The sequence below is a fragment of the Eucyclogobius newberryi genome, unplaced genomic scaffold, assembly GCF_026437365.1.
Source record: "Eucyclogobius newberryi isolate DKJ021-1_F unplaced genomic scaffold, fEucNew1.0.hap1 SCAF_21, whole genome shotgun sequence".
In the NCBI taxonomy this organism is placed as follows: Eukaryota; Metazoa; Chordata; class Actinopteri; order Gobiiformes; family Gobiidae; genus Eucyclogobius; species Eucyclogobius newberryi.
This window is the reverse complement of record NW_027315846.1, coordinates 21399556-21412486: the sequence shown is the minus strand read 5'-3', so window position 1 is coordinate 21412486 and position 12931 is coordinate 21399556. Positions and strand designations below refer to the sequence as shown.

Here is a 12931-nt window from a genome sequence, read left to right as displayed (position 1 = left end):
TCCGCTCTCATTTACCTTACAGGGCCACAGGTGCACTTTGTCAAGCTTATTCCTCTGATGTGTCTGGCGTGCTTTGTCTTTGTCTTGCTCTGCTGGCTGTCTGTCGGGCCAGATCAGTGGGCTCCAGATGTTTCACATGGGGCAATATCTCCTCCCCTTTAAATCCTTCCTCATCTCATCAGCTTCCCCTGCTACAAGCCTGCCCGGGTCACTCACATGAGAGCAGGATCCAGGTGGGTCAGCTGCAGTAATTGCAGCTGACCCATAGTCCTCCTTGTGCTTTGTTCTGTCAGCCCAACATTAATACTTCCTCCAGACATTTGCAACACGTCGCTCCCTGCTTTGACCACAAGCACACAGAACACCCAGTTCCCGGTGCAACAAAGCAAATATAATGTGACAGAAAGATGTTGAACATGCTAATTAGAGAGAGTTCCTGCTCACACTCTGCAAATTAAGACTTTTTACCTTTGAAATCAAATATTCCAAATACCAGTGACAATATCCAGTCAGTTGGTCCATGCAGAGTATAGTAGGACAAAGCCTCAGTGCAGCTCATGTAATTGGATTTATAAAAGCATAATCATTTAGTCCCACAATGAATTAAGGAATGCCATGACCTAAGCAAGTGTGGTTGAATTTCTCTGTTACACATAATGACCATGTAAAATGGATTTCACACTAATGCACCAGCACTAATGATGGCTGCACTTTGACTATATGTATACGGTTAGAGTTTCTCTGAGGTCATATCTTTATCTCCCTGTGTTGATTTCACTGACAGGACCCAGGTGAGAAGAGGACCCCTTGACTCATCCCCGCAGCAGACAGGGACCTCCCGTACTGTCAAGCGCTACCCATCTTCCTCTGGGCCCATTACCTCCAATGCCCTCCCCAACACCAACGGATACTCCACCAACTGGAATGGTCATATTCGAGTACACAGGCCTCCTGCCAACAGTCCGAGACAAGGACAGCATCACAATGCAGTAGTACCAGCAGGTAGGCATTTCAGTTTTAGACATTATGTGATATTACTACTATTAACTTCACTGGAATTCCTCCGTACTTTTCACGGATACTTAACATTTCCACTCTCCATAACCACGTCAAAGCAAACACAACCTGATCTGGCACCATATTCAGCGGCTAAAATACATACATACACATCCTGTGTTGTCATCACTGTGTGGAACATTAGCCATGGAGAAGAAAAAGCTGGCAGTGTCCCAGTTTGCACTTCCTTCTGCACTGTCCCTCCTCCCCTCTGCTTCCCGACTATATCACACACAGGCGTCTGATATGGAGCTGTGTGTTCAACATGTGTGAGTCCATAAACAGCTCAGACTCTATTTGCCTTCTAGAAACTGCACCACATTTGATTGAAAGATGTTGAGAGCTTCAACCCCAACAAAACATAAAATATGATCATGTCTTGTCTCTTTATTTCGATTTTGCCTGCCTCTTGTTCCTCTGATGTGCTGTCCAACACACACAGCTGTGTGCTTCTCATTTCTCGTATGTTTGAGCTCTGTACCTGGGCAACGGCTGTTGAACAGGTTCCCACCATTACACAATCTTCATTTGCACTCACTTCTCTTTGTCTGTGGAACACACATCCAGAACACCTTCTGCCCCAGATAAAGAGCCTGGAGTCAAGCCGGATACCTATCAGTATCCTCTCACTGCACTGGCCTGTGGCACAGGGCTTGTTCCAGTGCAAGCATGCCACTGGCCGGCCGTCAGCACACACCCTCGCACTCTTATAAACCTCCCTGCGCCTCCACCAGGAGTTTGTCACTGCTCGCAGAGAAGGAAGGATGCAGGTCGCTTCTGGCTCATCTCTGCTGCTGCTGCTCTTCACACAGGTTTGTGTTTGTTTCCCAGGGGCCAACCTCACTGCCAACCTGGACCGCATTAAGATCATCTTTACCCCTATGCTCTGCCGGCGGGTGTGCAGCAGTGGACGCTGCTACAACAGCTGCGAGAGGGGAGACACAACCACTGTTTACAGTGAGAATCCACAGCAGCAACCGCAGCAACCCAAGAACCAGGGCTTCAGACTCTGTAAGTGCCACAGGCCTCAGTCTTTGTCATCTCTCTTCATCTATCTCTCCATTCTGTCACTATGCGGCAGATTCTCACACACTTTCACCTTTCGTTCCTTCCTACTTTCGCCTATCTTTTTATGCAGTGAGTTCTGACAAAACTAGTTTCCAGCAGCAGTGTGCTGTCTACCGTGAATGTAGAGAACTGCATATTATTGTTGAGAACTGCTGTGAAAAAAGTTTTAAAAGTCAATAGGAAAGTGAGAGATGGGGGGAAAAACAGGGCAGTGTTGGATTAAAGAAGTGCCCTGTAAAACGGGGCTAATCTCTCTCACACACGTGGAGCTGATGGTCCCACGCTCCCCACATTAGCAGAGCTCTTTGTGGCTGCCTGAACCATGGAACATGCTGCTGGGAGAGCGGCCGCCAGTGAACACACAAGAGGCACAACAAGAGAAAGAGTAACAGCATGAGCAGGATTTCACAGGGATTATATTAAACCTGCCATTTATCCAGGGGGCTTTGCCACAAATTCACACAGGAGTGTCCATGGGGAGGGCAGGGGCAGCCAGAGCCAGGACCCCTGCTCGTTTCCCACTTTCTCATCAGTCTGAAGCTTTGGGTCAGGCTAATTACTGCTGAGTTGAAGGCTCTATGCCACACACTAACAAGCAGAGACTAGACACACCAGACTGTTTGTTAAGCTTTACATTATGTAAACCTGTTGATTTACATGCACGTCAATACGCTTGAATGTGTAGGACTTGATTTACTTCAAGTAGAGACCCTCAACATAATTACACTCCTAACACCTCTATTCACAGCTTGTTTATGTCTTATTTTATTCCCTCTAAATCCCCTTTAATTATGTGGTGGCATTAAAACACAATTTCTTTCCATTTGCATTCTGTTATTGCTTGAGGTGCTGCGTGCTCGGCGTGGAATGTCAAGTGGACAGAGTAACAAACAGTTATCTCATGCCTTTGTAATGTTCCCGTACACAGCGCAGTAAAATCTGGTCTGGGTAATTATAACAAGCTCCCTGGATCACGCCCCCAGTGAGGAACTTAAAAGCTTGACATTGGGAATCAGAGGAGCTTCTTAATGGAGTGAGACATGTACTTGTTTAACAGAGAGGCAGACAGTGCGCTGTGGTGAGTAGGGCTAAAAATAGTTTTCATCCCTTGCTGTGGTGGGACAGGCCTGGCCAAGCAGGGAAGATCTGCGACCCACATTGATGGAAATTCAGTTAATTTGTGATAATAACGCCAGCATGTCTAATCAAAAGTCTGTTTCTAACCACATCCCATTTTTGTAATTCATCTTCTTTGTTTGCTGTCTGTTCTCAGGCTTTTCCATATAAATTTCTTGGCAGATTGTACCTTTCCCATCCTGCTTTAGTCCCTGTTGTGTTAATGCTTCATGACAGGCAGCTCATTGCCCACATACCAAGTGTTAACTAGCATCTCCCCTTTCTCCATTTGCACTTTGTGTGTAAAGTATATTACTCTTTACAAAGTAGTACATGTCCATGCAAAGACAGAATTTTAATTGTTTTATTCAAATTCGGGTCATGGATGTCTGGTTATCTTTATGTGAGGGGTCTTGAAGTTTCAGGAGTGCTATATATCTATACAAGAGCAGGTCCAGGTGTGTGGAGTGCGAGGCTGGCACCCAAAGATAAAGCCCATGAAATGCAACCAACCATCTGGACAGTGCTAGCCTTTACCCCACTTTCCAGTTGCCTTCTCCATGGTAAATTGCAAGCTATAAATCATACTGACGGAGCTTGTTTAAGACTTTCTGTGAATTTTATCCTGCCACAGATGTCTCTTCCCTTGTTACCTGCACAAATGATCATTGGGGCTGCAGCTGTATGTAAATAGTATGTGATATGAAGAAAAGGCCCTTGGGACACAAATAGAAGCCTATAAATGTCATAGAGAACAAGGTATTAGCAGAGAATTGCTGAGCTTATATTTTAGATGATAGCACACACATGGTTTTTCTCTAAGACAAAAAACAAACCGTTGATTCTGCATTAATGTGAGAGGAATAGCATTTTTGATACCATCTTTTACACAAATTTTTGAAAACACTATATCTGAAAGGATTTGCAAGAAATTATGGAATCATATTTTTTATTGCACTAAAATATATTTGACCTTTGCACTGCTAGACAAAGAGTAAATTGTAAGCGATCAAAACAAAAAATCCGAACAGCTGTTTTTCCAAATGAACTCTTCACAAATATTGACCAAAACAATCCCACCTAAATATAAACTGTGTCTCACCCTAGTATGTCATTATGTTTTGTATAATAATACTGTTTGTTTCTCGTATGTTACTTAATTACTCAATCCCAATAGTTCATCTCAAATCTCTTTGGGTTTCTTTGCAGTTTTCTGTCAGATCCCATGTCAAAACGGTGGCCGCTGTATTGGCAGAGACCACTGCTGGTGTCCATCGAATTCAACAGGAAAGTTCTGCCACCTCCCTTCCCCTCCTCCTCTCAGGCCCAGCCTTACCAGCTCAAAGAATAGCAGCCAGCATGGGCCCTCACACTCTATGTACACTCTGCCCCTCTCCAACCAACAAGGTAACCATTCTTTTTTTCAGTGCACTTTGTGCATATTAAAAATGGAGCAAATCACCATCATGAAGATGCATTTTAACTCTAATGTACTGTCCTTCTCCCTTTTCATCCATCTTGTAATTTAATTTCCTTGACACGGATCCGCTTGATCGGTCTGATATTAAAGGTCCCATAACATGCAAAATCAACTTTTCAGAGCTTTTAACCTTCTTACATTGCTATTTTTGCTTCATATATGTACCCAGAGTGTTTTTTTGATTGATTCCCTCGTGTGTTTAGTGTTTAGCTATATTACAGACTATCTCCTTTCCTCGAATCTCCAAACTGACGGGGGGTGTCTACAAGACCGCGTCATAACCACAGGCACGCGTCATCATCCCCCCTCTCCACCCCCCTCCCCTCCCGCCTGCCGCCTTCCCCCCCGGCTCCGCGCTGCTGTCTCCCTACAAGCCCATTCCGGAGTTTTTCTGCTTCGATTTACGACGAAACACGGCTCAAAGAGGCCCAGAACTTCATTAATGATATCGCACTCTTTACTATTATCACAATGGCGAAGGTTTATGTGGCAGTTGCGGGAAAATAAACGGAGAGAAGTTCTATCCGATACCGAAAAACCAGGAAATAAGAGCGCGATGGACATAAGACTTTTATTTATTTATATATATATATATATATATATATATATATATATATATAGATATAGATATAGATATAGATAGATATATAGATATATCTGTTCTGCGCATGCTGTAGAATAAACACCAGATTTGTTTAGGCTCAAAGTAGTGTTGATCTGAAGTTCTATCGTTTCTCACTCACTCGCGCGGCAGGAGCGGCGCGGCGCGGAGCAGACAGCTGTGGGGCTATGTCACGGGTGGGCGGGGCACACACGGGCTCTGAGACTACGTCACGGGTTGGGCGGGGAAGCCAGATCGCTCTTTGCAAGGGTGGGGGCGAATATTAAACCAAGCCGTCTGCATTTCCGGGTTGGTGTGGGGATCCAAGGTCTGGGTGATATTTCTTAACTATTATGTTAAGGGTGTTGCACAACCCTTATTATTATCAATTATACACTTAGGATAGACTACGAAACGTGAAAAAAAGCATGTTATGGCACCTTTAAGGTGAAACAGAAGTTTTAGGTTCAGGAAAGATGACTTTATTTATATTCATAACTAGTTTGGAGCCAAATATCTGTAGACTACTTAATCAGTCAAACTAACCTACATCACCTTTCCTCAGTTATGCATGTGCTAAAGCGGTCTGATAAAGTTTACTTCGAAGGTTCACCCGTCTGTCTGAATCCGAGACTATGATTCATGAATTGGGTGACACTTCTTGGAAAAGGCCCCTGGCACTCCCTGAAGATCGATGCTTCCCCTCTGTCAGACAGACAAAAACATCTTCTTAGCTGTTCCACAAATGTGGTTTGGGCTACAATATTATCTGATTTAACGCAGAAATCACATCCCTTGTTGTTGTTTTTTGTATCATTAGAACGTCTTCAATGCTGGGAAGTTCCCTTTGTTTGTATCAGAAAAATGTACTAGAACTTGATTGTTTTTGTGCCGAATAGTTTTGCAGGGAATGTTAACGAATTTTTTTTCCCGGATTGCGTTATGTATACAAAAGTTTTATCCTCTTGGCTAGAGATGCTCCTTCAAAATATGCAACTATAAACCATCTTATTCATCACATAAACCCCTCTGTCCTCTGTAATGATGTCAGCGATATTGTGGGAAGAAACATTGCAAATTACTACTGTCATGGTTACTGGAGGAAAAAAAAAAATTCAACTGTTTACATTGACTGGCTCCATTGAATCTGTCTGAGTTGTTGTCCTACAGTGCATTAAGTTCTGCAGAGTTTCTTTAAGTTTAGATTCATCAACATAGCCATCTATATGAAATAAATGTTCTCCTCATCTCGTCCTCAGCATCTCTCCATCCGTCTATAGTGAACGTCCACATCCAGCACCCTCATGACGCTGAAGTTCAGGTGCACCAAGTGGCACGTGTCCAGCCTGGGCAGAAACCTCCCATCGCTGAAGGGGCTCACTCAGTGCAACAGCGCTCGCAACCCGGCAACGAACACGAATCCACCAATAAGCACACAGACACGCACCATCACAGTGATGACCACGCCCCCCGCAGGCCACACCCCCGCCCCAATGACAACGAAGTGGGGAGATGCTTCCAGGAAACGGTGGATGGACAGGTATGGAACTAAGTCGTTTCAACAGACAAATTAGTGTGTTGGGAACATTTTTAATATATTCACTGGTGCTTTAATATACTTGGGCAATACTTGTTTGCAAAATGCTGTACAGACACAAAACATGTGTCAAACAGCTATATAAAACCATAAAACAGCAATTAATAAGTAAGATATAATATTAGATTTGAATAAATAAAAAAACTTGGGTGAAAATTAGTTGGGGAGGCTGAGGTGACTGATTGTTCTACTGCAGTGGATGAGTATGACTTGAGAAGTGATTGGTTGTGAAGCAAAGGTCACAGTCAATAATTGTCTGACTCCAACAGCGGTCAGGAGATTTAAATGAGGCCTGGTTGGATTTGAATATAAACTCCATTTGCAGTGTCATCACATGCTGATGAGAGCCACATGGAGGAGTGTGAGAGGTTAAGGCTATTGTGGTATATCATATAGGCGTTGAAACCAGAAGGGTAATGTGCGACTGCTTGTACAAGAGAGCTACAGTACACACATCCTGACACATAGACCATCTGTGAGTAAGATTTATATACTGTTGGGACTTATAGAGCCACACTGACCAGCTCATGTTGCACTAGTTTAGACATGTTTTGGTTTGGGGTTAAAGTAGTCTTAAATCAAGAAAAGTTTATCTTCTATTGTCTAGAATGGCATTTTTTATATTTGTCGCCAGCATTACAGCCAAAGGTGAAGAACACTTTTGGCGTGTTATACAGTACTGTTAATTGTTTATGCCTTAACTCCCAGCTCACACTTTTAAGTGACATCTTCACAGAACCCACACACACACACACACACACAATCTTGTTGGAATAAGCTTGCAAGCCCTAATAGGCAGCAATGGGTTTAAAATGTAATTTTGTAGCCTCATGAATGTGCTGTTGTTGTAGTGTGGCAAGCCCCTGCCAGGCCTTACAAAGCAGGATGATTGCTGTGGAAGTGTGGGAGCCTCCTGGGGTCTCAACAAGTGCCAGAAGTGTCCAACTAAACCAGGTAAGCCCTTCTGACTGAAGCCATGAGAGTGACTCACTGTTTGTTCCACTGTATTCTATTACGCACTTAAATTACATTTGCTCTGATCTTGGCTGCTGCTTAGCTTCATCTGTGCAGTACGTGAGGAATGTACATTTTATTGTTTTTATTGATTGTGAACATTGGTATATAAAAGCAAGATGTGTTTTGTCATCCTTTGCACAAACTTTTCTTAATACCTGGGTCATGGCTGGGTACGCTTGACTAAACAATTGATGTTTCAAAAGATTCAACATTGTCTGTCTGCATACTTTCCTATTTTTATGTACCTATTTATTTATCACTGATATTATTCATTCATTCATTTTGTACTGCTTGTTCCTATTAGGGGAGTGATTGCAGCCTATCCCTGTTACTTTGGGCCTTAGGCGGGGTACACCCTGGACAGGGGCCTGCTTGTTGCAGCGTTAACACAGAGACACAGACACGCAGACATTCACTCTTACATTCATTCACGAGGGGCAATTTAGAATTGCCAATTTTACCTAACACTATTTGGACAGTGTACCCACACTAACACAGGGAGGACATGCAGACTCCACCCAGGGAGCACATGGGATGTTGGTCCATGATTTTATTGGGAGCTCTAATCGCTCTGCCACCAAGCACCCCTCACAGTGCACCTCAATCATGCATTATTATCATTGCTCTGCTACGCTTAAACAGGTCACTATCCATGAGTATTCCTTCCTGAAAGAGTTGGCATGACAACAAAGGACCGTTGTCATAGCAATAGCACACTTCAAATAAAAATATCATATCTGAATGAGGAAAATCTAAATCCTCAAAATGTGTAAGGAATCATTTGCCTGAAACCCGTGAATGGTGTAATTAAAGTATTTAATTGGAAGCCTAACAGGCATGTCACCCATTCTGTGGATCCTCTGTTATTAATCAGCTGTACTGTGGTGGAGGATGTACCCTTGCTGGTTGTTGGCACTGTTACTGTTGTGTGTGTTTTAGATGTGTGTGTGACGGTGTCCTCTCGACACTAGACCTTTATACATTTAAAGCCTAAAGTAGTTTCTGCTGTTCCCTTGTGCTGAAGCTTCCCAACAGTCTAACAGACTGTAATCAGAAGCAGACGTCACCCCTCTCTGTCTCCTCCATCCATCATGATGCTTTTGTGTCATTTTTTCACCCTGTCTTTATCGCCTTTGGTGTGCCAGATTCCTGCTCTTCCTAAATCTCCAATATGATCTCTTGCTCCCAGATGTTTCCTCTGTGTCCAGCTTTGATGTTTGGGAAAGGGAAACTTGATGTGTGATTGCCATTTTTAAAAATTCTGGGGGCCACCTATAAACGGCCTGGGTCACACACAGGAACGAATAACAAAGACTAAATATAATTTAAAATTCAGTCATGCACTACACTAACGGGCCTATAATTCCTGAAAGGGATTGAATAAGAAATGCATTGAATTCCTTGGAGTGTTTTTGTTCTGAGTTGGACACTGGGCCTGATGTAAGTGCATGCCTCCCCTCTGGTCCAGACGTACACTGTGATTCCTTATGTGTTTGACAGGGATGATGTGTGACCCCTCACTGCTCTGTCTTCTCATTCATCTCACTGCCAGAGGGTCAGTGTGCAGCCTTAAGTGGAGAAGAGTCCTGAAGATTTATTAATCACTAGTGTCTCTGTTGAGTATGTGATAATGATGTCAGACTGATTACTTTTCTTCTGGCAATTTGTTTAATGGATCAGTTTACTGGTGTATCAATTCACAACGACATATCACTGACAGATGGAAGTAGAGACAAGGAAATGTTCTTGTTAAATCGTTTTTTTTAGTAGACTATTTTAGATGTGACAGCAGAAATTCATTGGGTGGTACGAATTCACCCTCCTTTTATCGGACCAATAAGTATGAGTAAGTCTTTCCAGTCTGTAGAAATCTTGCTTTATGCCAAAATATGCCTACAGTTTTTCAAACAAGCCATCAAAGGCCCTTTTCACACAGTATTGCGCTAAACAACATGAGCCATGTGAGACGCAATCAGCTGCCAAACTTATTTCTGTGGCATTGTTTGTATGTAGATATAATACAGAATAAATTACAATAATGTTATAGCTCTTTGTATGTGTGAGAGAGTTTGCCAGCGTGTCTCTTAACACTGAGCTGAAGCCTTGCTGGACTCAATGCCTCTCACAATCACATGCTGAGGATTCCTGGTACGTAATGAGATCCAGACCAAGTCAAAAAGAACAGCCAGTAGTCCACTCCCTCTTCTGCTTCTAATAATGAGGTGAAGTGAAAAAAGAACTGCCCCTAGTTTTCCCAAAACTTGGTTTATTTCTGTAAGTGTCATTATTAATGCATGGTGACACATATTATATTTCTTCTCATCACAGGCATTATTAGAAATTGGCAGCTAAAGGTACACGTACATAACTCAAAGTTACTTAATATAACCCCAGTTCTTTGATAACAGAAGTGAGGTGTTTCTCGACCAACCACAGAAGCCACGTCTGTTTCTGAGAGACTGGATGACTGTATCTTGGACTCCGTCCCCACCTATTTTACAGTTGTCCTCTTAATATCTTATATTTTAAAAAGGATTTCTTTCTGCTTTGCAAGGAGGGCAATAAAGGTGAAACACCTCACTCTGTTATCAAAGAACCTAACATTGTTTGGTGTTGACTATGGTAGTTATGGCCCGCTCCCAGATTGCGAATCAAGCTCCTGAAGCAGATGGTCAGTGCCAGACCCTGACCTCAAACAGAGCCAGATGCTTTTGGTTCCAGGACCACCTGAGCCAACGACGGGCCAAAGACGTCCAGTCTGTTGAATGAACCGTACAAAGGTACGGTATTTGGTGAAACCCAACTGGCCGCAGCACGTATGTCAGGTACAGAGATACTCCGATCACTACAGGCACCACCTCCACGCTCCAGGCCTTCTCCAGCTCCTCTCTGAGGCCTTGGTATTTCTCTAGTTTCTCATGTTCCTTTTTCCGGATGTTTCCATCCCATGGTACCGCAATGTCCACCACCACGGCTTTCCTCTGCTCCTTGTCAACCACCACTATGTCCGGTTGGTTCGCCATTACCATTCTGTCTGTCTGAATCTGGAAGTCCCAGAGGACCTTGGCTCGGTCGTTCTCCACCATCTTTAGAGATGTTTCCCACTTTGCCCTTGCTCTGCACAGATGTTTCTGTACACTATGCCAGCCACCTGGTTATGACGCTCCATGTATGCTGTCCCTGTCAGCATCTTGCACCCAGCAGTTATGTGCGGGATTGTCTCAGGGCCCCCTTTGCACAGCCTACAACTTGGGTCTTGTCTGGTGTGGTAGCTCTGGGCCTCTGTGCTGTCCTTCAAAGCGGCTCTTTCTAGCCATTAGGAGGATTTCTTGTTGATTTTTATAAGATATAAGATGAGATATTCCTTTATTGTCCCACATGGGGAAATTTCATTGGTGCAACGCAGGTAGATACAGAGGTAGATACAGAAGAACAGATCACTTATAGGAAGTCTGAAAAACACTTTCAGTAGAAGATCTCCTATAAATAAATAAAAACTCCCATAGACAAATAAATAAATAAATACCATTGCATGTGATCCCGACAGTAATTGCACATGAATATGTGTCACGACAGCACATAGATTGCACATGAATTTCACAGTAATTGCACATGAATTGCACATGAATTCCAACAGCAATTGCACATACGACAGAATTGCACATCAGTATTAGGTTAGGTCAGTATTGCGAGTGTTCAGTACTAACAGTTTTTGTTATAAAGTCTGACAGCAGCAGGAAGGAAAGACCTACGGAACCTTTCCTTCACACATCGAGGGTGGATCAGTCTCTCACTGAAGCTGCTCTCCAGAGCGGAGAGAGTGTCCTGCAGGGGGTGACACTCATGGTCCAGCATAGATGTGAATCTAGCCAGGACCCTCCTGTCCCCCACCTCCTGCACCGAGTCCAGAGCACAGCCCAGGACGGAGCTGGACTTCTTGATGACTCTGTCCAGCCTCTTCCTCTCCCTCTCTGTGATGCTGCTGCTCCAGCAGGCCACACCATACAGGAGGGCCGATGCCACCACAGAGTCGTAGAAGGTCTTCAGGAGTGGCCCTGTCACTCCAAAAGACCTGAGTCTCCTCAGGAGGTAGAGCCGACTCTGGCTCTTCCTGTACAGTGCGTCTGTGTTATGAGTCCAGTCCAGTTTGTGGTTCAGATGAACACCCAGGTACTTGTATGAGTCCACTCTCTCAATGTCCCGTCCCTGGATGTTCACTGGTGAGGGGGCAGTGGAGTGGCGTCTGCGGAAATCCACCACCATCTCCTTGGTCTTCCCCGCGTTGATGAGGAGGTGGTTCCGCTGACACCAGTCCACAAAGTCCTGCGCCAGTCCCCTGTACTCCGCGTCATCGTCGTCCGTGATGAGTCCGATGATGGCAGAGTCGTCAGAGAACTTCTGCAGGACACAGCTGTCCGTGTCATGTCTGAAGTCTGCAGTGTAAAGGGTGAAGAGAAAGGGCGCGAGGACAGTGCCCTGGGGCGCCCCCACACTGCAGGTCCGAGTGTCAGACACACAGTTCCGGGCTCTCACAAACTGGGGTCGGTCTGTGAGGTAGTCCAGGATCCACTCTGCCAGGTCATACTCCACACCAGCCGTCTCCAGCTTGTCCCTCAGGAGCAGCGGCTGGATGGTGTTGAAGGCGCTGGAAAGATCGAAGAACAGAATCCTCACAGAGCTGCCAGGCTTTTCCAGGTGAGAGAGAGAGCGGTGCAGCAGGGAGATGACGGCGTCCTCCACTCCGATGCCAGACCGATATGCAAACTGCAGCGGGTCCATGGCTGAGCTCACGGTGGAGCGGAGGTGGTCCAGGACTAGCCGCTCCAGTGTCTTCATCAGGTGGGACGTGAGAGCCACTGGCCTGAAGCTGTTGAGGTCTTTGGGGCGCGGTGTCTTAGGCACAGGTACCAGACAGGAGGTCTTCCAGACCTGTGGTACCACCCTCAGCTTCAGGCTCATGTTGAAGACATGCTCCATAACTCCACACAGTTCATCT

General features: G+C 44.7%; 1 protein-coding gene across 1 annotated transcript in view; it reads left to right on the top strand.

The window, feature by feature from the left end:
• LOC140370501 (latent-transforming growth factor beta-binding protein 2-like) overlaps nt 1–12931 on the top strand; it is a 108747-nt gene that overhangs the window by 49271 nt on the left and 46545 nt on the right. The window contains exons 4-8 of the mRNA XM_072457666.1: nt 785–1002; nt 1888–2067; nt 4450–4647; nt 6581–6861; nt 7770–7872. Of these exons, the coding sequence (XP_072313767.1) occupies nt 785–1002; nt 1888–2067; nt 4450–4647; nt 6581–6861; nt 7770–7872 (980 nt within the window). The remainder of the gene's footprint in view (nt 1–784; nt 1003–1887; nt 2068–4449; nt 4648–6580; nt 6862–7769; nt 7873–12931) is intronic.